This window comes from Bacillus rossius, chromosome 1 (assembly GCF_032445375.1).
Source record: "Bacillus rossius redtenbacheri isolate Brsri chromosome 1, Brsri_v3, whole genome shotgun sequence".
Classification (NCBI taxonomy): domain Eukaryota; kingdom Metazoa; phylum Arthropoda; class Insecta; order Phasmatodea; family Bacillidae; genus Bacillus; species Bacillus rossius.
Window position 1 is genome coordinate 162,794,293 of NC_086330.1, and position 24,730 is coordinate 162,819,022.

General features: G+C 35.1%; 1 protein-coding gene across 1 annotated transcript in view; it reads right to left on the reverse strand.

Moving 5' to 3' along the window:
- LOC134527075 (piezo-type mechanosensitive ion channel component-like) overlaps positions 1-24,730 on the reverse strand; it is a 252,374-nt gene that overhangs the window by 24,821 nt on the left and 202,823 nt on the right. The window contains exons 36-40 of the mRNA XM_063359411.1: positions 24,376-24,534; positions 20,196-20,570; positions 13,952-14,136; positions 11,045-11,290; positions 3,458-3,686 (exon numbers count right to left, since the gene is read on the reverse strand). Of these exons, the coding sequence (XP_063215481.1) occupies positions 3,458-3,686; positions 11,045-11,290; positions 13,952-14,136; positions 20,196-20,570; positions 24,376-24,534 (1,194 nt within the window). The remainder of the gene's footprint in view (positions 1-3,457; positions 3,687-11,044; positions 11,291-13,951; positions 14,137-20,195; positions 20,571-24,375; positions 24,535-24,730) is intronic.

Sequence of the window (24,730 nt, forward strand, 5' to 3'; positions counted from 1 at the left end):
TAAATTATATACTTTTACTTGGATATGTAATAAACTAAAGAGATCAAATATTGTAATTTTTTTTTTCCGATGTTGGTGAAACATGGTATGATCTCATTTTTAAGGATTCAGTTTGTCCTATCTACTGTCACCAGCGTGTGAACGTGGAATGCGCACTGGCTTCGCCAGCCCGGCGCCGCCCGCCCTTTACCGCGCTATCTTCCCACGCTGCGGCCGGTCTCGGATGCTACAGTCTCTGCGCTGCTGTTATTTGAAATATTCAGATAAATAGAAAGTTTTATACACTCGTTTTAAAGATTTTGGAATCAAAAACAAACTAATATCATCAATTTAAAAATAAGTTACCTAACTTTTATTTTTCCGCCTTGCAGAAAGAAGCAGGTTTCCTTTGTCACTATTCTTTTCAAAACGCGTCTTATTGCCACCAATTGCAGCGTTTCCCACCTATTTCAATTTAAAAATGTGGCTTTGTGGTAGCGCGATACAACAAAACAAGTAGTGACGATCTCCGACATGTGCGACATCTGTTATGTGTTACTGCAATGAACCTCTGCGTGCGGAGTGCCCGACATCTGTGTGTTGACGCGTGAACTACGATGTGTAAAATTCGTTCTTCGTATACCGATTACAAAGGTTACGGCGGAACAGATTTTTCAGCTGGTATTGCTTCTAAATGCATCCTGCTGTTTCTAACTCATGCACACATATGTGTTGTATAATATTATTATTTTGTTTCCCATTTCCAATCAAATTATACTAGCATTCGTCTACTAAACTTCGCCGTTTTTAGGAATAATTAGATAATAAAATAAGACGCATACCGAAATTTCGAGTAATAACATTTTAAGATCCATCCTTACTCTGTAAATAATATCAAAATCCAATTTATGTCATGGTATTTACAGAATCTGCTCCACCGCAAACGTCGATTTTGCTGCTCGGAACCACATGTATCGCGCACTCTTAAGACTTTGCATCACTAAAACTACTTCATTTCTCGAACTGACCTTAAGTCATTGTATTTTATTTTTTACTTCAAGTACACCAGTAATTTTACATATCTAAGCTACAATTACTTAACCATACGTGTGGTACAGCCAGCAATAATTTTTTTCCAAATGGCCTGATGAATAGCGGTCTGAGAGAATACCAAAATTTTTATTTTCAACTGAATAATTAATTATTGGACTAGACATTATAAACAAATACCTTTCTTACTATTTGTTACCAATAGATAGCCTATGGATGTTTCGATTTATTAGCTGTCACAGCTGTTCATAACATCACACCATGCATGAACCCTCACTTATTATGTAACTAGCTGCCCGACCCGGCTTCGCACGGCTATACAAATGGAAAAAAATTAAGCCACATCTCCCATTTACAGTAATGGTAAATAAAAAAAATTCAGTGAAAATTTATTACAATGCTGTATAATGTACCGGAGAGAAAATGAATAGCACCGATGGTTTCCCGACTCGTGCACGCAACGTACAACTGATGTACCCGTACTTCGCTACGGCAGTCTACAGACAGATCACTCTTGCGCCGCTCATTATACATGCCCCTCCTTGTGGGTAAGCCACTGCCGCACGAAGCCCATTGCCATGGAGATGCTGAAGGCATGAACAATGCAAAATCCTGTTCTCATGCAGACAAAGTACCCACTGTTGCCTGGTTTTAACCACTCATGGGATCTAATTTTTGGAAAATGTAGTCCTGCGTAACATAAGGAACATTACTGTGAAGTTTCAAGTCTGTAAAATATATATACGGTACTTGAAAAAAAGGGGCAATTTTTGATATTTAAAGTACCCGCAAAATTTCAACGGAGATGAGGACTGCACTAACAATGAAATAGTCATTGCCATAGAGACGAATAAAGCATCAACAAAGCAACAGCCATTGCCATGGTGATTTCCTACCAAAAACTGGACATTTTGATATATTACGCCCCTGAAACTCCCCTTGGGATCGGATTTCCGCAGAATCCGTTCTTAGTGAGCGTCTACATCACAATTTGAGTAACTATGCTAAATTTCAAGTCAATCGGGTGTATAGTTTTAGAGATATCGTGATGAGTGAGTCAGTGAGTGGTATTTTGCTTTTATATAAATACAAGATATAGATATAGATATATAGATATAGATACAAGTCCTTGTCAGAATTGTAACGGGAGAGGAAAATTATTGATGGTCCGAAAAATGAAAATTAATTAAAAATAATTCTAGTAAAAGAAAAAAAAACAAGAGAGGAAAAAAAAAAAACAATAGTTTAGGTTTGCGATTTAAAGTGATAAAAAGTATTTAAATACTAATTGAACTCTTATGAGGGTACTGATTGCTTCGTTGTTAATATCACACGGGTGTTTTTTACTTGTATGGGAAAATTAAGAATGATAAGGCATCTAGTGCCTGGCAACAATGTTAATAGGCAATATAATTCTAGCGCCTGCGGCATTGTCAACACACACTTCGTACGTGTACTGCATGTTGTATCTAACCCCCTCCAACGCATTTGATTCTAAATTGGACTTTTAGTAAGGATCCCTAATGTTATTGATAATATAATATAGCCTATAGCCTTCCTCCATAAATGTACTATCCAACACTGAAAGAATTTTTCAAATCGGACCAGTGGTTCCTGAGATTAGCGCGTTCAAACAAACAAACAAACAAACAAACTCTTCAGCTTTATAATAATAGTATAGATTTATTCATTTATTGACATATTTACAGTACCTCATGTCAACATTCTCTATATGAAAGTGATATAATTGCGGCAGTAAATAATATCTGATATTAAGATCACTAACAACTTTCAGGCATGTTACAAAATAAGTACAACACAAAGTATCAAAGTTTCATGTTAGAGTTAAAAAATAAAATAAATAAATAAACATGACACATAATGCGAAGTGAAACATGCTACTCTTGCTAAATGAATAATTGCATGTTTAAATTTTTTTCAAATAAAAAAGACAGATTTGAATTAAATATTGTAAATTCAATAAATGTAAATTAATAAGCAGCAAGTTTGTACCAAAATGTAGATACAAAATAGTATAAAATTTTTTAATTTTTAATATTTTTTTTGATTTTTTTGATTTTGCAAATGTTATTGGTAACTCATTTTTACAAAACAGCATTGGAACAATTTTCAAACACACAATTACTTACCAATTTATTTTTATTATACCGAATAGTAAAAATGCTTACTAAAAATTAATCATTATATTGTAAAAGTGGAATATAAATAATACACCCAAAATACTTAAATAGGGTAGCCACTCTATCGGCAGAACAAAATTCCAGGTTTTTTCCAGGATTTGTAAGGTTTTGTAAGAAATTTCATAAAATGATACAATGTTAATAAAACTATAAACGATGTTGGTTGCATCATAGTTGAAACAGTATTGCTATGATGAAAGTGAACGTCCTGAACACGCTGAGCTCACCCTTGTCCCGAGACGAGCCTGGTGAGAGTGAGCGGCATCATCCTCTCGTTGAAGGTGTAGAGGTAGTTGTTCTGGCAGTGGGGCTGGAAGTGCGGCAGCTCTCCCAGGAGGGCCGGGCTCGGGGCGTCGCAGTCCTGCTCCAGCATCTCCCACCAGTCCTGCCTCGTCAGGTTGTCCATGTACAGCTGCAGGTTCACGTCGCGGAACGCGTCCTCCCTGTTGCCGGAGGCTGTGGGCGACCCACCCGGCCGTCACGGGCATGGCTCTGAGCCGGTGTGAGGGAACACCGATAACTCCGTACAACACCATAAATACCAACAAGATTATATGATGAATTGTGATGAAACAGAAATAACACCGCAAAGTATGAACACATAACACACAAATACAAGTTAATACACCATTTAGCACTGAATACAACTAAAAACATGAACTCAATCAAGCAATTTGACAAAAACTCAAACCAAAAAAATGGTATCTTTTAATTTATGTAAATTCATTGAATTCAGTTATTTAGCATCACTTTTATACTTAAATATATAAAATAAATGATTGGAAAAAATTATTATCATGCTGTTGTTCTTGCATCTCTTATTATTTACATATTTGAGAATCACGTTGGTACATTGATCAAAGACAAAAAAAAAAAAGCCAATATATTTTTATTTTTCTGAGTAGTTATTTTAAAAACATGTATTACATTATTTTATTGTATAAGTGCATCAAATGACAGTTAAAAGAGACTATTTTGGTTAAAAAGTGTTAAATATGTATATATTTAAATAATACACTATTTTTATGATTAAACACAAAGTATAAAATAAAAACAAAAACACTGAAATCTCCTGTTTTAAAAACAAAATTGACCTTTAAATAAAACCATGAAATCTTGTCCCTAATTATAATCCGTCTGCCCGCTGCATATCTGTTGTTGACCCTGCTGGGAACACCGAGAGCTCTGGCAGGAGGTAACCTGACCACTGGACCAACAGTCCCCCCTGGAGCAAGGACATACCAACTTACCCTCAGCCATCTTTCCATGAACACAGTGTCGACAGTGAGCGAGACCTTGACTTTCATGTGAAGTCTGCTGCTCCCTGGATGGGAGACGGACCTGATATTATATTTCCCGCTCACACTCTGGAGTGAACCACGTTGAGTCGAGGTGGGTACACAGCAGTGATGTGACGTATTTGACAAGGAACCGGGTTGAAACCACCGAGACTTGATTCTGCGTTGCCTTCACGGGCGGTATGTAAATTCATAACTACGCTACCATGGCCTTCCAGTTCACTAATTATATGTGCCCATACTGACATATGCATCAGAAAAATAAGTAATAATGGAAAAGAGGAAGGGAAAGATTAGAAATAAAAGTACATACAACAGAAATGAAATATCTGACAAAGACAGATAAAGACAGAATAAACAAGCAAATACAAGATTATATGTAGTTATTATTAGGCCAATTTTGTTTTGAAACAGGAAATTTTGTGTTTTTGATTTAATTTTTTAAGAATTCAGTTTATTCATAAAGATGGCATATTATTCAAACAAAAATTTTACTTAAATGTACATATAATGATTCTTATTCGAATCGGAACAATGAAACTAAATAGGTAAGCATTTGTGTGTGAAAAATGTACCAACTCGTAATGTAAAACAAGTTATGTACTAATAACAAAAGCAAGATAAAAAAATAAACAAAAAGAATCGAATCTATTTAACTTATACATTTTTTCTATAAAATTTATACTAATTTACATTAATTGAATTTTATATTAAAAGTTTAAATTTTTGTGATTTGAGTAAAGTTTTTATTAAAATGCTGATTAATTTCATGATTACAGTTATATTTTGGTGCTTTAAGGTATATGGTATATCAAATTAAGTTTTGGTGTTACATGGTGTACTTGCATGCTTTTTGACGGTATTTCGATGTTATCGCAATTCATCATAATTATAATCTAGTCCCTATACTTATATAGGTATGCCACAAATTTTATTTGACATATACATAAACAGAATATGAACAGAATATAGCCAATACATTAATATTCTCAATAGAATTTCTACTTACATAGAAAGTTAATACAGTATGTAGTATTTCAACCAATGTTATTATTTAATGTTGCTTTAAATTTTGACAATGGCTGCTTAATAAAAAGTTTAATAAATACAGGAAGTAAAAGTTTCATAATTCTTAAGAATGGTTTCCAAAAAACATGTGTAAAAATCATGTTAACATGGAGAAACTATCAAAAGAAAATCTATAATTATAAAAACCCGGATACAACAGCTTTTGTTATTTTTATAGCTGAACATTTTGATCCCTAGGAATAATGAGATTGGTAAATTTCAGAATAAGTATTTTTGGAATGCTTCATTTCATACAAAATCCAGTGAAAGTTATTTCTAAGAATAAAGAAAAGAGTTAGTCATGTTCAACAAAACATCTTCTCAGTAATTTTGGATTTTGTATTGTCTGCAGTGGAATCTCACCATTAAAAGATAAGTATCAACATTAATACTATTTTATCACAGGTCAAAACCAAATATTATTCTCAGTATGAATAAATTTTCATTTGCCAATTCCATCAACACTTGCCCACAACAGACACTAATGTGCAAGTGCTACCAGAGAATTTAAAACTTTTGTCACTGTCACTTTAAACCATTTTTTTTTTTTTTTCAGACTGTATAGGAAATTTACAACTAATTTTAGCACTATTTGAAATTAATTTATTTGTAATGTATGATTTTTCTGTATCCGTAGTGGTGTCATGTTAACATGGAGATGTTCTATGGCTATTTAGTAGCTAATTCAAGAGGCCTCATTTAAAAATGTAATTAAAAATGTGATAATATAGGTACTAAAACAGATTCTTTAAAACTTTGATGCTTTTGAGATAAAAAGAAAATATTTTGCAAGTTTAAATGGTACTGCAGTAACTTTTTCCAAAACAAAATTTTATTTTACAATGTTATAAAAGCTATGTTGCATTGTTTGGTAACAGTTATAGATATTTGATTTAGAAGTTTTAAATGGTCAAACAACAGTAATTTATGTATGGTAGGACCTCAATCAGCAACACCCCTTGATCTTGGAACTCCAGATAAGCTGAATTGAGTTTAAGACACAAATAAATAGGAAAATAATAAATGAAAGTAGCCTTGCATTACAAATCAGAAAAAGAAGGCAAATATGCAATTTAGAACTTAAGAATACATTTTGTGTAAGAATAAGAGTCATTTACAATAAGTATATTTTATAATATTGATTTTACACAAATTCACAAGTAAAACCAGAATTTTGAAGTTATACTTCTTGAGCACAAGAAGGGTAAACATGTAGTAAGCAATGGAAAAGTAATAAAGTGTGCTGTACCCATGAGCTGAAGTCGTCCAGATAGCAGACAGCATGTGGCGGCATAAACCTGTATATATTGGCCAATGTGAACATGGGGGGAACACCAAGTGTATAATTATACTAAATAAAACTTCAATGATAGCAAAACTTTCCTGAAAAATATTGTATGAACCATAATAATAATAATAATAATAATAATAATAATAATAATAATAATAATAATAATAAATAATTGTAACTTAAAAAATACGTTATAATCCTGGGATTACAATATTGATAAGCCAATTTTCTCCACAACTTTTACTATGTCTCTTTAGCTCAGTTGTAAAAATTCATGGTATCAAATCATAGATTAGTATTGCGTCACTGAACAATACTTTTTTTAAATTCTTTTATACAAAAATAGGTATAACCTCTAATGTGCATACATAAGTACATGCACCCTTTTTTTGTCATTTGCCATCAGCTTAAGTCCAAATTGATTAAACACAAGACATTATTTAGTCTAAATAATATTCACTAACTTTTCACAGCGAGTCCCTGCCTTTCCCTTGACAAACCCCGAGACAGTTAGCCAGATGTAAGTTGTCGCCTCTGTATTAGCAAATATCCCATGAAATGCTAGCTAGTAAGGAATTTTGAAACACTAGACACTGCAGGATTCCCACGCTCTTACTTCAGCTAATTTCCCTGAATTTTACCTCTTTGTCCAGTCCCATATCTAATATTTATTTCTAATATCCAAGTCTAATATTTTTTTCCAGCCTCATCAATCAATCTAAAAATAATAAAAATAATACAATACTTATTGCTATCAATACAGATTCTGACAACATACATAACATACAAAATTACCTATAAAATGTTTTCTGTACAATAGACAGTTTGTACTGCTCCTATTTGGATCAAAACCAAGTACTAAACACTGCCAGTCTGTAAAAGTTAGTGAATAAAATAGTGTTTCATCAAATTTTTAAATCATAAATCATAAATCATAAATTATTTATTGTGATCAGACTTGACGTCGGCCGGGGCTTCGCCCTGAGCCTGGACAGGCTCCGCTCCCTTCCTCACTTTTCCCTCCCGGCATTTCACCGCGAACGTGTGTTTGTTTTGAATTGCGCGCCAGGACCTCCCTCATGAGGGCGCTGTAGAAGCAGTGCGACGGCCCCTAATTATGTACCTAATTAATTATTGTAACCTTTTATTTTTAGCCCCAGTATTTTTATGTTCAAGCCAACGTGCTCTTTTACTTAATTTAATAATATATTCTAGTTTTACAGACGTTGCGTGGACGAATCCGCACGGACCGGAACTTGACCTCAGTTATGATTCTTTTAAGTCTCACGTTAAATAATTACAGAAGTGTTAATGGTTTTTTAATTAAGAGTACTGTGTTTTGTAATTAAATGATGTGTTTTGTAATTATCTTCACTTTCGCGGAGGCACGGGATCATTAATTAACGTAACGGTTTTTGTACGGCGGAAGTGCGCCATTGCGAGGGTAGCGTCGCCAGTTCCTCTTCAACAGCCATCGAGAGTAGACGCGTCAGCACCCCGGGGGCCACAATCTTTGTGCATCTGATCAAGTATTTCTGTTTTATAATTTATTCCTAAATAATTTCAATCTCTAGCCCTCGGGACCGCTCTCGGTCGGTGGGACGTTTAATTAAATATTTATATAACTCATTACGAGCTTCTTTGTCGCAGTCCACAGGAGACTCATAGCGCATGGCCACATGATTGGTCCAGGCTTTACCTAAGCTGATCCGTGCCCAGGCCTTTTACTGTTTTAATGGAGAACGTGAAGGGAGGCGTGAGCTATGTTATTAAACCTCAATTTTAACTGAGTCATGAGTTATATTTTACGTACGAGAATCCAACCTTTGTACGAGTGTGGCGTGCCCGACGCCTAGAGCGGGCCAGGTTTGGTGTAGATCGACATAAGCGAATCAATAGGGCTGGTAACTCGTCCCACATGGGTCACGTCACGCCCTGAGAGAGAGGATCGGCCGGGGTCCACGTGCCCTTCCACGTGGTGGCGCCCATATAAACATCTTTCCCCGTGAAGCAGTGGAGAAGATAGCCCTCAGACTGAAGACTATAAATATTTGAATCAACTTCCAATTAGTGATTGTGATCAGACTGAAGAGTATAAATATTTGATTCAGCTTCCATTTTGAGACAAAATGTCATGGTTTTATTTTTAAGTTAATTTTGTAAAACAGGATATATCTGTGTTGTTTTTATTGTCATACACTATCTTTAATCATAAAAAAGCATAATATTAACAAATATGACACAAAAATATTTCTTAAATATAATTTTTCTAAACAGTCTCTTTTCGACTGACATCTTATAATTCATATAATAAAATCATTATGTAGTTATAAGTATGTCAAGAAAAAAAAAACCAATCAGAAAAATAAAATTAATTAGCAAATTTTTGTGTGTTTGAAAATTGTGCTAACGTCATTAATGTAAAAAGATTTAGCACACTATGAAGAGAGGCAAGATCAAACAATGTAACAGTAATTTTTTCCAATACATTTAGCTAATACATTTTGATACAAAATTTGTGCTAAATAAATAATGTTCAATGAATTTACCATAATAATAGATATAATTTTTGTAATTAAAGTTAAGTTTTATCAAATTTCTGAATAATTTCATTTTTTTTAGTTACATTTCTGTGCTAAATGGTGAATTAACTTGCATTTCAGTGTTGGGGGTGTTATTATGGTTTTATCACAATCCACCATATAATCTTGTCCGTAGTGATGGATGATCCAGATAGAAACTGTTAACGATCCAATTACAATATTTTTTTCAACACATCTATTTGAACCTTTCTTTTGTAAATAATCACAGTGCAAGTCTCCAGAAATTCAACATGGGTAAGTAATTAGTCGGTATCATAAAATATTTATCAAAATAATTTTTAAGTAGATGAAAAAAATGAAAGGTTTCATTACACAACATTTGTGCATAACACAATACACACTACACACATTATGGCTTTTTCTAATTAATGAACACAAAATTTATGTGTAGCCACACGTCATTGCTAACTGAACAAACACTGCACTGTGCATGCCAGTTGTTTAAAATATGGCATGGGACCATTCACTAAAATTTTCTGCATTGTTGTTAGTCCAATAATTATAGCTGTTGGAATTAATTTTGAATGCTGGTGCCAAAATTATGCATTTATGGATATTTTATAAACCAGCTCAAAACCCTACAATGATTTTTCTCATAAACACAACTATAAGTGTGGTACCGCACAATGATATTACTTAACTTTCAAGTGGATATAGAGTAACCAAAAGTTTGTGATTACAAATTCAAAAGACCTAAATGATATAAAAATTGAAGTAATAGATGCCTGTGGAACTATAAACACGTAAATAGAAAATATTGCTGAAACCAGAATTGATGACTTTTTCTTACATAATGTGTATCATTTTGTCAAGTATCAGTTGGAAACAATGACATCGGAAATCCAGAACACTGGGAATATTGGCCAATAATGATAAAAATATTACATCCGTATATCGCTACTTCAAATTAATACACAATTGTTAGTATTTTGTTTAGTTATTAACTTAATATTTATTATGTTTAGTTATTAACAGCAGATGAATTTTTTTATGATTAAAATACATTCTTTTTAAGACATTAAGATACTTACTACATAGTACCATACATTACTGATACTGTTTTGAATTTACTAGGGATAGGCCAGTCAAATCATCAAATCCTTAGTAATTCGAAGGATCTGATATTAGAGGAAAAATATTCAAATAAAAAAATTAGAGAAATTAAAGCAAATTCAAAAGCAAATTCAAATTCAAATTCTGAAGTTTAGAAGGTAATTTTTTTTTCCTTATAACCTATCCTATTACCATTCCCAAAGATATAGTATTTTTAACTTGTAAGATATAAATAATATTACAATATGTATTTATTACGAAAACTTATTTTGTTAAAAAAACATTTAAAGGGTTGAATGTTTTAACACCATTGTTATTATCTATAATTTAATGTAAATTATTTTATTGTTAACCATTGAGACCTAGATTTTGATTCGAGGTACTCTTTGGGATTTGAATTAAATATTTGGATCATAGAACATTGGGATCAAACCCATCGCTAGTGCTTATACATTGAAATTTTTTCCTATGTTTTGCAGGTTTTCCTGGAACTGGACTCACCGCCGGGTATCAGGTAGGGGATGGGTTTGGCGGTGTCCTGGTTTGTGACTTCCAGGAACTTGGGCAACATCTTGGGCATGGTGAACCCCTTGCTGCTGTTGTACCGCAGCACATCGGAGAGCACCGCCCTCTCGGGGCTGTCCCCGGACAAGGTCCACTTCCGGTAGCCCGAGCTCATACCCGTGTGGGAGCTGTCCTTGCTCGGGCGGAACACTCGCCACGTCAGGGTGAAGGTTATCGGCTCCGCTGCGCAAGTGTCGCACAGACAACAACCACACCTCAGACTCTATTGCCACCCCCTGCGGTCAACATTTGACTGACTGACAGACGATGCCACAGCGGTGCCATCACCATCATTGATGAACGGATCAAGAATGGCTTTGGGTTTAACATCTCGTGGACACTAAGCTGATTAGAGACTATGATGGGTGATTACTGATTACATACTAAGAGAATTGCGCACATCCAGTAAAATAGTGTCCTAACTCAAAAAAAATGCCAATTTTGACTCATGACATAAAAAAAAAATTAAGCGAAAAGGTCCTCCTCCAGAGTAAAATACTGCTGTATATCTGTTTGGTGTTAGAAAAAATTGTAACGCAAATACATAACTTTTATATCATATAGAAATTTGTATCTCAAAGCCAGTAAAATAATTACCTTTAAAATGACAGATTGTGAGTGCGATTGACAAAATGAGTACGTAGGGAAAAACGGGAGTGCCCCCAAAAAACCACATTGGTTCTCTGATATGTACATCACATTTCCCGCCTGCGAAATATCCGCCTTTGATCCAACCGGGCATCAGATCCAAACCATCTTGGTGGGAGGCCTGTGACCTCAACTCGACCACTGTGGCCACTTACCCCCAGAGGCAGTTCCAGGAAGACTTCTCAGGAGGGGCTTTGGTACAAAAGAAAAATGCAGTTGCAAATCAGAAAGATTGGCTTTGGAATATTCACAAAATTTATGTTCTCAAATACTGAACTTTGGTACCTGCATACAAATTTTAATGGCAAAAAGTTTAATAACTGATTTTAAATTTACAAAATCAAGGTTCAAAATGATTTCCTCGTAAAGAGCCCAAGTGTTTAGATTGCAAGTAGATAAGCAAGGTTGTATTACTTCCATGCTCACGTTCCATATGAAGGTGCAATTTCTGAAAAAAATCCAACCGTGTTTTATACGCTATGTCATATTTGATACTAGCAACTATGGCATATCATTAAAGACAAGATTTTATGTTTTTATTTTAAGTCCAATTATGTTATTAAATCAGAGGATTTTGATATTATTGTTTTTATTTTTATGAAAGCTATTTTGTAATACTTTACCAAAATAGAGGTAAAATTTATATGCTGTATTTTAACAGTCAAATAATTTTTAATAAATAGGCCTAAAACAGTTAAATTCAGACAATAAAAATAAATTAGTGAGCATTTATTGTTTAAAACTTATTCAATAACATATGCACAATAAAACAAGTTAAATTAATTTTTCTGATCCATGCACTTTGGTACAATTTTTTTCAGGAAATGACATCCTTGAATTTCAAACATTAAAAGATTTTTTTTTTTTAATGATTTGAATTAAGTTTTGGTTAAATGCTACTAAATTCAATGATATAAATTGCTTTTTGGTGCTGTATGGTGTAGTAATTTGTATTTCAGTGTTATGACGTGTTCTGACCTGCTTTTCAGTGTTATCTCGGTTTTATCACAATTCACAACATAATATTTTCCCTACATATATCATAACATACAACAAATCATAAACATTAGTTTAGCAATATGTATCTACTCCAACTGAGCATAGTGAAAGATCTTTAATCCAGAATCCCATGGTTTGGTATACTCTGTAATCCTGCACCAATCAAGCCGCTTGTGTTTGGATTTTTTTCAGGTGGGTTCCGGGATTCAATGGTAACTTCCAAGTCATATTACTGCATTCCCGGTGTTTTTAGTTCACTTACAGTTTAGCTTTACTGCTGGTTTTCATGTCAGTAAAGTGTGTCTGGTTTTCCAGTGGGTTGCATTTTGACATTTGGTATTATTAAACATATAGTGACTTTTAATAACCTGGAAAAATCGGCAAACCATAGGGAAAAGATTATATGGTGAAATGCAATAAAACCGAAATAACACAGCAAAAAATGTTAACAATAAACATAACATTTAGCACCAAAATGTAACTAAAAACATGAAATTTATCGGCCATTCATAGGGAAAAGATTATACGGTAGATTGCAATAAAACCGAAATAACACCACAAAACATGTTAACAATACACATAACATTTAGCACCAAAATGTAACTAAAAAAATGAAATCAATCAGCAATTTGACAAAACTCAATTCAATCACAAAAATGTTATCTTTTATTATTGTAAATCCATTGAATGTAATTATTTAGCAGCACTTTTATTCCAAAATGTATAAACTAAATGATTGGAAAAAATTAATACCACGTTGTTTGTTCTTGCATCTTTTATTACTCACATATTATACATTAATCAAGTTGTCTCATTGTTCAAACACTAAAAAATATGCCAATTTATTTTTATTTATCTGAGTAGTATTTTAAACATGCTTATTACAATTTATTTTATTGTAGAAATGCATCACATGTCAGTCAAAATGAGACTATTTTAGTAAAATAAATGTTAAAATTTTTTTTTCTTAGTTGATAACACCTTTGTTTTTGAATAAACACAATGTATAAAAATAAAAACAATAACACCAAAATCTCCTGTTTTAAAAACTAAATTGATCTAAAAATAAAAAAATAAAACCATAAATGCAGTGGATCTAAATGTACTGAATTTAGATATTTCACTGTAAAAAATAGAAAAAAAAATAGACGAGTGACTTTCAGATAAGCTTGGTCTTATGAATGTAAAATTATTTACTTGTATTCATCACTGCTCTCTCGAAGATTTGCTTGTCCACTGGCGTTGCTTCCCACACTGAACTGGAGTTGGCGTCTAGATATATCACCGACACATCTGTGTACTCGTAGTTCTTGAGGAACAAGCTCGCTCTCCTGTCCTGCTGGTACAGGCGAGTCATATTCTTCCACATCTTGGGTGTCAACCTGAACAACCACATCTACTTCTGAATGACAACACTTAAGGGCATATAACAATCTATAACATGTCATGTTTTATGCATGCATTCATACATGGTTATTTATATCTGTAGGATAATTAGATGTATTTAAATTTAAATTTTATAATTTTATCTGTGGTCACAGAAACACTTATTCATTTTTCACCTACAGCTTTTGACCAGAAAATAAAAATTATAATTTTCAGACGATCTTAGAAAACATCTCATGTTGCGTTGTTTAGTTTCTTTCAATTAAAATCATGATATTTATTCCTGTAGGATAGTTGGAAGCATTTAATTTATAATTCGATAACACTATCTGCACTTACAAAAAACAATTTATTTTGGTGGTTTACACTTTGTCCTAGAATTTCTGAATTCACATTTTTTGCAACTTACTTTCCTTTATATGGAACACTATCAAAGATAGCAGTCTGAAACTTGATAAATATTTTATTTTACAGTGATTTATTTAAGTAGAATACGTAATAGAACAGTTTTGTGTATAATTGAAATCAGAATATTTTATGTACAAAATATATTGTGTAAAAATGTTGTTAGAAAAAAATAAATAATTATTTTTATTCCTTTTTTATGTAAAGTCAATAGGAATATTAATACTACAAAAGTTATATAAATTTAACAATCATGTCTTAATTGGCATTAAACTTGCATGAACAGAAACTAGACTTATTTAACATTGGCAGCATAGCTATAATATTTAATTAAACTGTAGTCAGGAATTATGACACTATAAAAACCTAACATGTCATACCAGTAAAAAACCATGGTACTCCATTATTACTATTAAAAATAAAAAAAAAAGCGCTCTCATTAATTTCAAGTCTGTGAGATCAGATAGAACATTCATTCTAAAATTTCAAATGTTTCTCAATTTTTACTGTTATATGTATGCCCCTACCAATCCTCTTTAGAGACATGCTTTCTTACCATGGTCAAGGTTCATATGCTAGTGTATAAAAAATTGGAGGACTGAGAGTGAGCCAAAAAAAAAAGCTATCATCTTTATCAGCTTCTCAACATTCAAATGATATCCTCCTAAAGAGCCAAAGTTTTTAGATTGCATGTAGATAAGCAAGGTTGTACTACTTCCATGACCAAGATAAAGTGACCTAAAGTACCATATGAAGTTGCATTTTCTGAAAATCCAGCCGTGTTCTATATGCTGTGTCATCTTTTATGCCTGCAACTACGGCATATCATAACATACAACATATCATTAACATTAGTAAATAAATGTTCAGATATCTACACCTGATTACACAATAGATCTACATAAAGTCAGAACAAATTCAGGACATGTAGGTATGCTCCCGCTATGTTGATCCGAGATCATCAGAGCGAAATGATCAGTTTGATCAATTTGTCTCAATGTAAACAAAGATTTTCGTTCAACGCTTGAGAGACAGTGTTGAAAACCTAAATTTTTTTTGTTTAAATACTTAGTTTACGAAACAAGAGCATGCCAGACTCTAATGGTGTATTAATATTCGCATATGAAAATCTATTTAGGGCGGTATTCCAAGACGTTTGGATAGGGTAGCGATTAAGCACTGCCTTGTTGGGATACAACCATAATCTAACTCGAGGGCCGAGTTCCAGAATGCATCCCAGTAAGGAAACAAATCAGTAAACATTTAAATAAATGCTGCCCTGTGTGGGACTATAATCAGGTTTTTATGCATTAAAGCGGATGTTTTGCAACCATCGATACAATTGTTAGGGCAAAAATACTAGAGATAGCAGCACCATCGCACAAATCTAGAACCGCCTTTCTAATTTTCTCAAGTACTTATTAAGTTGCGATTATTTCTTCTTATGATCATTAAAGTGTTCAAAATGTATTTTATCTCCTTCACTCGTCATCTGAGCTAACGGAGACTACTCCCACACCCGACTCGGGTTTAGCATCTCTTAAGCACAAAATCACAACAGAAAATTTAATTAAAATGTGCAATGTTTACGACTCTAAAACCTCTCTCTAGGGTGCATGCAAAAATCAAATAAACCGTTCTGGGATTTAAAAAATATGCAACATCCTTACTATTAAATTTGAAGGTAGGATTTTGCAGTAGCATTTAAAAAATATTTATGGAACATTTTTACAATTTTATTTTCTTACTGATCTCTTTCTCACAAATTCTAAACTCATTTACAACGGTTCTTTCTCGAGTCATAAAAATTGACTGTAAACAGGGTATTGTTAAAAATATACTTATTACAAAAAAATTACTAAAAAAAGTTTATAACAAACTCAATAAAAACAATACTCTGACCAGCTAGTTTGCCATATTACCTGATATTTCTTTACGTGACCAGAATTACAATTCTTGGCCATGCTTCCAGACTCAATTAAAAATAATACGTTAACAGCCAATAAATACAATAAGTATACTGATAAATATTTTACAGTTAAGATAGCCATTTACTAAACAAAACAGGAGCGCCCAAATTTATTTATGCGAGATGTCTTGTGCAAACTACACTTACACATTCTTATGAAAAATTAGTTAAAATAAAAATTACAGTATTCCTCAACAGTCCACGCTCTGAGGAAAAGTCTCTCGTTCAATGCGCTCACTGAAATTTAATGGGGGCGCCTCGCTATTTGCTTCGCAACCTCACTGTTGGTTGCCGAAGCAAACCAGTCTTTTGTAGTCATGCTCTTAACCATTTATAATCAGTCAATAAACTTCTTATGTGCATGTATTACTCTGTTAATGGCAGCTTTTTTTTTGATAGGGTAGCTATTGAAAGCATATTTAGTAACTGTCAAATATGTGGTTCGTCTGTTAATTCCACATCACTAAGTTCGGGATCCCAAAATTCTTTTCAATAAAAAAATAAATGTCCATGGCTACTTACTTGTTTCTGTCCTTTCCGCCTCTTACCTTAGCAGCAGCACAGCTCTGTCCCTCTCATGTATTCCAATGTAAGCCCGATTAATGTAAGAGCGGAAGATGCAAGTAATGACGTAATAGTCACAGACGGAAAATTTAACACCATTGTATCATTTCCAATGTTGGCTAGTTACTTGCAGTGTCCCTGCGTATCCACGTAAGGCTAATGTAATGAAGGTTTTATTATACCAGCACCGTTTCCTGACCCGGCACTCGAAACATGTCTGTAAGACACGGAGCTGCGGCATGCGACATGTTCGTTCAGTGACCCGCCGCAACTGCTGTCCAGTCCAAAAGGAAAATACTAAAGATAACTTCATAAAAACTATGACAAACCCTTTAGAATAATTTAAATTTTAAACTTGAATCAGGTGACACAACATTCTCAAAGCTTCTGCAAGTCATGGCCTTCGGTTGAGGCTAAAGGACAACCAGAAAACTAAAGAGTAAATAAAAAATCTATTATTAAAAATTTGAACATACAGCTAAAAACACGAAGCCATTTGCAACCAAATAAATAAATTTAAAAAAGGGGGTTGTCTGTAAAGTCGGTTTAAGGACAATAATTTTACGTGATAATGTGAGTGGAAGAGAGATAGATGCATCACAAGCCGAACGCTTAAGCCGATCGTGCCTCTCTATTGCTTGTTCCGCGCTCTCGCTTGCACGCTCGGCTCAGGCGGAACGTGACAATGAGTCATGCTTTTTTGTGCGTGCAGCCAGCATTCATTGATTTATAAGACGTTATCACGTCAAAAAAATTATAATCAAGAAAGGCTACGACCGACGAGATGAACACAACATGCTACTCCACAGACCGCAAAACTCCTCCCTCGACGAGGAACGGAGCAGAACTGGCGCGTCGACCGAAGACAGCCCCACTCGAAAAGTCCCCGAACGTTATGCTCCATGACAGAAGATAAATAAATAAATGAATGGATGGGTCTAATGACTGGTAGACATTGAGGTCAATAGAGACGACAAGGGACGACAAGGGACGACAAGATGAGAATGGAGCACTGTGACACTCTGGAGGTCACGTCCCCCTACTCTGAAGGACCTGCTCCTCTCCTGCCATGGACCTTCATTGTCAGTGACTGGCCAAAGCTTGCTTGTTGGCTTCCCTCCAGGCATGTGCAAAGCGCCTGTCCAGCCGGCTCGGTTCCCGGAGAATTGCTTGCCGGAGGGGATGTACAGACTTAGTTAAGTATTTGTTTTATGTTAATCATTTAAGTATTGTAACCAGCTTGTTTATTTAGCAGTGTTAGTGATTATCTTGTGTCATAGGCATAGATCCCATGGGAGGAAGCAGCTCCCTCCCCCCAGAATTAAGCAGTCCCTCACTGAGGGGGCTGAATGCACTTGAAAAATCATGATAAATGTAAAAATAAAAACTATTTTTTTTTATGGAAAATTTCTGAAAATTAAAAGGTCCTGCTTATTGCATGTATATAGGCCAAAATATGGGCAGTATACAACATACAAACACCCTATCCAGAGATGACTTGTGTCAGTTATGCCTAACTCTCAGGCCACGCAGAAATTTCCGTGGGCCTCCCTAGTAATTCCTAAAGATTTGCGCTTCTGCCCTGTGTATATACGCTGTCTCCGCGTGCAGAAGGAATCATTGGAAGCTGTAAATTTACTAAGCTTGCTTGTATAAAGCTAAATTTAACATTGCTTTGTAATAGGAGTGAGTGGAGTGGAAGATTGTATCTGTATTTCAAAAATATATTTTGTTCGCTGCTCGAGGGCACTCCATAACCACTCGATGCTGTGGCAAGCAACGAAACACACATTGCAGAGGATCAGGGTCTGAATGAAAAATGGGGGTACCTGTCAATCTTAGAGGCTCCAGTGTGTTAAGAACGTGAAAATTAAACTGTATTTGATAGCCAAAGAAGCTGAATTGCACATGTGCTTCCAGCTTAGCTTCCACAGTCATATTATGCCTGCTGAACCTTACATCAAATTATTTATTTTTTCTAAATAATTTGTACGTTATGTAGATATTTATATGCAAACTACAGCAAGGAATAGCAGGGAAGAAATAATATAACTGCTATTACGAAGGTATGAAAATACTGAAATAAATTGGTTACTTAATTACTGTTGATTCATTGTTTACGTCAGAATAAATGGAAGGAGGGAACGGGTCCATTCCAAGAGAACCCACAAGCTCACGACAACGACCGCCAAGTTATCCAATTGCAGAAAATCTAAGAAACTGAATCAGACTCACCTTGGTGAGAGGCAAATGATCACACCACTCAACCATCGTAGCCCCCAAAAGACAATAATCAGTTTATATCACATCATCGACTGAGTGAAGCAAAACGAGGTCTGCGTAACAACTAGCGCGATCTGTTTTCTTTTTTTGTTTGTAAGTGACTTTATCTGATAATAACTTCCAAACACTGATAGGATTTCCATATAATTTTGTAGGTAGTCAGGTATGGCCAATATAATTTTTAAGTTCGTGTACGAGCAAAAATGGTTGGGTTTTAAAAATTAATTTTATAAATACACATGTAGCATTCAAAATCAAACACATTACTTTAATTTATGGCTTAAAATCCAAATAGGACAGTGTCCATAGAATTCATAATACTGCATGCTTCAAAATTAATTAAAGAATATAAAATGCAACTATTAATTAAAAGTAACTGAATTAATCCTTTACTTCTGTAAGAATGCATTATTTGCATTTATTATTAACATTTTTGCACAATTATCTACATTTCGTATTAATTAACTGTTAGGTTGTCAAATACATTTCAAATACTTATTAGTAATTAGACTGTCACTATTTTAATTCAAACTTTTTCCCTGGTTTCTTTATTGGTTTACTTTTATCTAACATATGTAACTTTGTAAGGACTAACATCAACGTATCTACATTTATAGCTTTCCTCGGAATTGTTTTCTGATTTAATTTGTGAACAGAGTTAGTAGGTGGCACTATTTTGCTTGAAACTGTTTCCTTGGTTTGTTCTGAAGATATGTAAAAAGGTACTAACATCTTCCAGTACTTACCTACACTAAAACCGGAACATCGGGAGGAGTCAGTTCGGGGCGAACTACTAGTTAGAACATGAGCTGGAACTGTCACGACACAACTCACTTGTAAATCTGCGTGTTCTGTGAGTGGGCCTCGTAGAGCGATGCGTAGCCCGTGGCATCCACCTGCATGGTCATGCTGTACGGAGGGTTGGGGTTGCCGACCGCCATGCCGATCGCGAAGATGATCAGCGGGAACCAGATGATGGTGAAGATGATGGCCAGGATGAGGCCGCCCAACCACCACTTGTAGCGCGACCGGACCTTGGTGCCTGATGGGTACCCATACCGCTGCTCCATGACCGAGTAGCACTGCAGCTCGAACACGTGGTTGTAGATGCTCTCCATCGTCAGGAAGTTATAGAGGGTCATAGAGGTCGTCGTGAACATCCAGTCCATTACACCCCTGATCTCGAACAGGAATGGCACATTTATGTACCTGTGAACACGAGACATCATCAATTACTAGGGGCATGTTATTTGTGTACCTGGGAACATGATACATCATCAATAATTACTAGTGGCAAGTATTTATGTACGATCTCGAACCCGCACCTTCAGGCCTTTGTATCCTTGGAATCTACTGGGTGAAAAAAAGTAAACTGTCCAACGAATGGTTATTCAAATATTACCATGTTATGAGTGAGACGACGATAAAGAAAAACAATCTCGACGATTCGCTACTGCAGAATTAACGTGGTATCATTTATGTTGCTGGACCCGAGTATAAGAAATGGTTGAGCATGTTTTGCGACGAAGCTGCTGCAATTGTAGACATGCAGGCCGAATATGGCTGTCCTTCCCTGCACAAACTTAGTGCAATGTATGGAGAGCAACCTCTCGTTTGCGACAAGATTGAACGAGTATGTGCCTGGCGCAACTCGCGGCTAATGCCGAAATGGTTCTCCGAGAGTGAGTAGACTTGTCTGAGCGTGCATATAAATATAAAGGCGTGCAATGTTCATGCCTTCAGTTGTCGTCCGACCTGCAAGAAGATGTTTTCGTTCCATCCTGCCAACGTGTACTTGAGCGCAAGACCAAGCTTTAGCAGTGTCGAGTACAGCTACTGGGATGCAGGATATCTATGCACATATACAGAAATCTGCAATGAAGGCGCTCAAAATTGGCAGTTTTGATACTTTCCTCTGTCCTACAAACCGATTCAGCAGATGCTAGATTGCTGTGAACATGGAAAATGTGCCATCGATCACATGAGACCGCATACGATGCTTCCAGCCAGTATCGAAGAACTAAGAAGAACTATACAGGTAGAAAAACTGCGATGCATCAACGCAGACACTCAAATGACATACGTCTCGTCGTCGCTCTGTCAGTGATCCTGTCTCAAAAAGCAATGAGGCAAAGCCCAGTAGCAGCTGTGGTCACAGACATCGTTGTCCATGTCTCACCAAAGTTGTCATTGCTGAGAGTATTGCCGAAGATCATTAGACAAATACCTCTGTTCCTGTGCTTAAGACCAGCGAACCAATTGGAACCGGAGTCGATGAGGCAGTAACCAGAGTCAACGAAGCAGTCCATGCAGTTTTAAAGATTGTGCTTATGAAAATGTTAAATGCACTTAAGGCCCACCATAAACAATGCAGATCCCGATGGCAACAACGCCATCGGTAGCGGAGCCAATGTCGAAGAGATGACAGAGGAAGGTCTAATATCATCATCGGGGACCCTGATGGCAGCAAAGTCGATGGCGACGCAGATCTGACGATAGTGATGTCGGCAACTAAGCAGAACTGGCTGGAATGTGTACCATCGCCATCGAAAATGCTAGAAGAGACTTTAATTGATGCAGTGCTGTCAACAGAGCAGACATCAGAGTTTTTCAGGGCTGAAGTTTCGCCAGTGCTGTCAACAACCTCTGAGACTTCAATGAGCATCAGATGTTCATGGCATGTTTGACGTGCCAGTGCAGTTGCTGGGGAACATATTTCACTACAACTTCAAGTGACTGTCTGCATGAATAAAGCAGATTTTCAAATAATTTACAAATAATGATAAACAATTTGGATGACGAGATCATTTGAAAATACATGTTTTAACCTGAAGTACGTTGTCTCGGGAGACATATAAGTGTGATCAATGTGATAAGGTAGTTTCACACTGTAATAGTTTGAGTAATCACAAGAAGATTTGTACATGAATACAAACAAGTGATAAAATGCCTCAATACTGTCAGAAATCATCATTTACTCCTTTACTTAAATCGATCATCAATAAAAGAGCAGTAGTCAATTGCCAGAACTTGAACTATCAGTTTTATCAGTTTTGTTTTATATTGGCTATATTTGTCAGGGGAAGTCATAAAAACCGTGTTGATAAGAGGTATTATGTTTAGAAGAATAAGAATGATCTCAGTGGTCTGGACTATCCACCACAACTTTGGAAATCAGTCCTTACAGCTGCAGTGTCTTGAACTGCACAAAATGAAATGTGACGAGAAACACTAAAGACTTAAGAAATTTTTGTTGTTTTTGTACTTGTAGTAGTACAATTTACTTTGTAAATTTTTGTTTGTTGAAGATGTGTTTGTGTTATTTCTTGAACCTATCACTTTTATGGTAAAATGAGTTTATATTTAATTAAATCAATATTTTAAACCCAAAATTCACTATATTTTTTGCATCGACCACAGATCAAAACAAGGACTAAAATCGACCGCATCAATCGTTACATTAATGGGTAATTAAAAAAATATATACATATTTTTGGAATTTTTCCTGAATGTTTAGGTTCATTACAGATTTTCAAAATGGCGGCCAAGATGTAAAGATGTCCGACTGGCTGAAAAGATGTCGGACATTAAAATAGTTGACTATATGGTAAAAAATACACCACTGCACTCTATAGGATACACAATAAACTATTATGGAAGCAGCAAAATCTAGCTGACAAAAAACAAAATTGTGGATCCAATATAGTCACATGACAACTTACTAGATGGCATAATATATTCCTTGATATTAGTGGTGGGGGTCAGTATTCTTGAGGACAAAAATGAGAAGGGGCCAGTATTAAATTTTAATTCAATGGTCTTGCTGGGTTTGAACTGTGGACTCCATAACGTAAGTGCGGTTTTAAGTTAAAATTTCATTAAAATACTATAAAAATTTAAATAATTTTTATAAATTAATTTTTTCCAATTTTTTCAGACAATAATTATCAATATTCAATATGGTGGATGTGATAGTTCAAAATGGCGGAGAGTTCTAGAAAAGAAAATGGCTGAATTTAAAATGGTGAAAAGTCCTAGAAAACAAAATGGTGGACTTTATATCATATTTCCAAATGGCTGATACACCATATTTCGAAATGGTGGAATCAAATATGGTGGAATATTCTAGAAAATAAAATGGCTGACGTTATGCCTTTTTACTATTTTACTTTTGATTGTTTACTTTTGTGTGTTGAAAATTTTTGAAAATGAACATAAAATGAAAGCAAGGAATAGGAACAAATTTACAGGAAAAGCACTGAAATAAAAGTAATGATAAGATAATGAAATATTAGTGAAACCGAAAATTAAGTGCAGATATTTTCCACGAAATCTGAAGTTCAATAGGATGCAATAAGGTTAGCAAGCACCAGCGGTTTCTTCCTAGTAATTGGCAATCATCTGCAAGAGAAGCCACTGCCCTATTTGGCCAGGACATTAATGGTGTGCTAGCCTCCGTACTGAATAGCTGTGATTTGTTTGCAGACAGAGGGCGCGTACCTGAAAGAAATCCATCTAATCACGAAACACAGGTAAGTATCATATTTTCTTAAAAAATCTTTTTACAGAGTACTTCTACAAATCATTTTGCTATAAATATCACAACTTAATCAAAGTGCACTGACATAACTTCCCTCGCACTGGTGCCCGCAGAATGCACAGGACTCTGTGTGTGCCTGGGAGGCCATAAACCCACCACACTCACATCAGTTGCAGCCACCCTCTTCTGCCTCAAGGATGGGTGAGGTGCCTAACGCCCTTCCCTCCCCACTCGTGCTTACGCTTTCACGCTCCTCACGGCCAGGAGGAATGAAAATCAATGAGTGACCGGGAGCCGGCTCCAGAATGTAACCATTGACGGAAAATCCCTCATTATTTCACAAATAAAACTGTAGTACATCACACAGTGGCAAATTAAAAAAAAATTCCAAAATGGTGGGGATTAAAATTACCTTAATACTTAAATATTTTAAGAAAGGTTAAAAATAAATTATAAAATTACAGTTCAACTTACGCTTTGAACAAAGCATAGTTGGTCAGGCTGTAGCCCCCACAAATGACATTGCCAGAAATTGTAAGTGGGCTCCCACAGCGTATCTGATATGCAGAGAACAAAAAATATGTGGCAATCACCATGTAGAAAATTTGTGGGTATACTGAATAGTTGAATGGCCTGCAACAAAAACACAAAATGAATAATTAACAATAATAGTGTTCAAATATATTATTTTAAAATTAAAAAAATTCCCAACTTATAAGGTTTGATTATCGTAATAGTTGATACTGTTTTAATGTTTGCAATAGTCATTACATTAGTGCATTTCACTTGTTATGTCAATAGCAAATTATGGCTATTAAAAAATCATACA